Source organism: Arachis duranensis, chromosome 10 (assembly GCF_000817695.3).
Source record: "Arachis duranensis cultivar V14167 chromosome 10, aradu.V14167.gnm2.J7QH, whole genome shotgun sequence".
NCBI lineage: Eukaryota > Viridiplantae > Streptophyta > Magnoliopsida > Fabales > Fabaceae > Arachis > Arachis duranensis.
The window spans coordinates 86993540-86993939 of NC_029781.3; the positions used below are offsets into that span (position 1 = coordinate 86993540).

General features: G+C 45.8%; 1 protein-coding gene across 1 annotated transcript in view; it reads left to right on the top strand.

Annotated features, from left to right (window-relative positions):
• The window catches only part of LOC107470627 (pentatricopeptide repeat-containing protein At3g09650, chloroplastic), a 5500-nt gene that overhangs the window by 3404 nt on the left and 1696 nt on the right, over window positions 1-400 (top strand). Inside the window, exon 3 of the mRNA XM_052255379.1 lies at window positions 1-400. This exon is cut by the window's left edge and continues 944 nt beyond it. Within this exon, the coding sequence (XP_052111339.1) occupies window positions 1-400 (400 nt within the window).

The window sequence follows — 400 nt, forward strand, 5'->3', positions numbered from 1 at the left end:
TTTCAAGGGCGTCACCCGCCGCCTTCGAAAACTCTCCAGTGGCGGTGTAGTTGCCGCAGCATCAATGCCTGACACCGCCGCATTCAATGCGGTGCTTAATGCCTGTGCCAATTTGGGTGACTCTAACATGTTCTTGCAGGTGTTCAATGAAATGCCTCAGTACGACGTCGTACCTGATGCGTTCAGTTACAACATTTTGATGAAGCTGTGTTGTAGAACTGGTAGGAAGCACTTGCTTGTTTATGTTTTGGAGAGGATTCTTCAATTAGGGATTCCGTTTTGTGTCACAACTTTGCATTGCATTGTTGCCTCTTATGTTGATCTTGGCGATTTAGAAACTGCTGAGAGATTGGTTCAAGCAATGAGGGAAGGAAGAAGGGATCTTTCTAGGATAATAAGG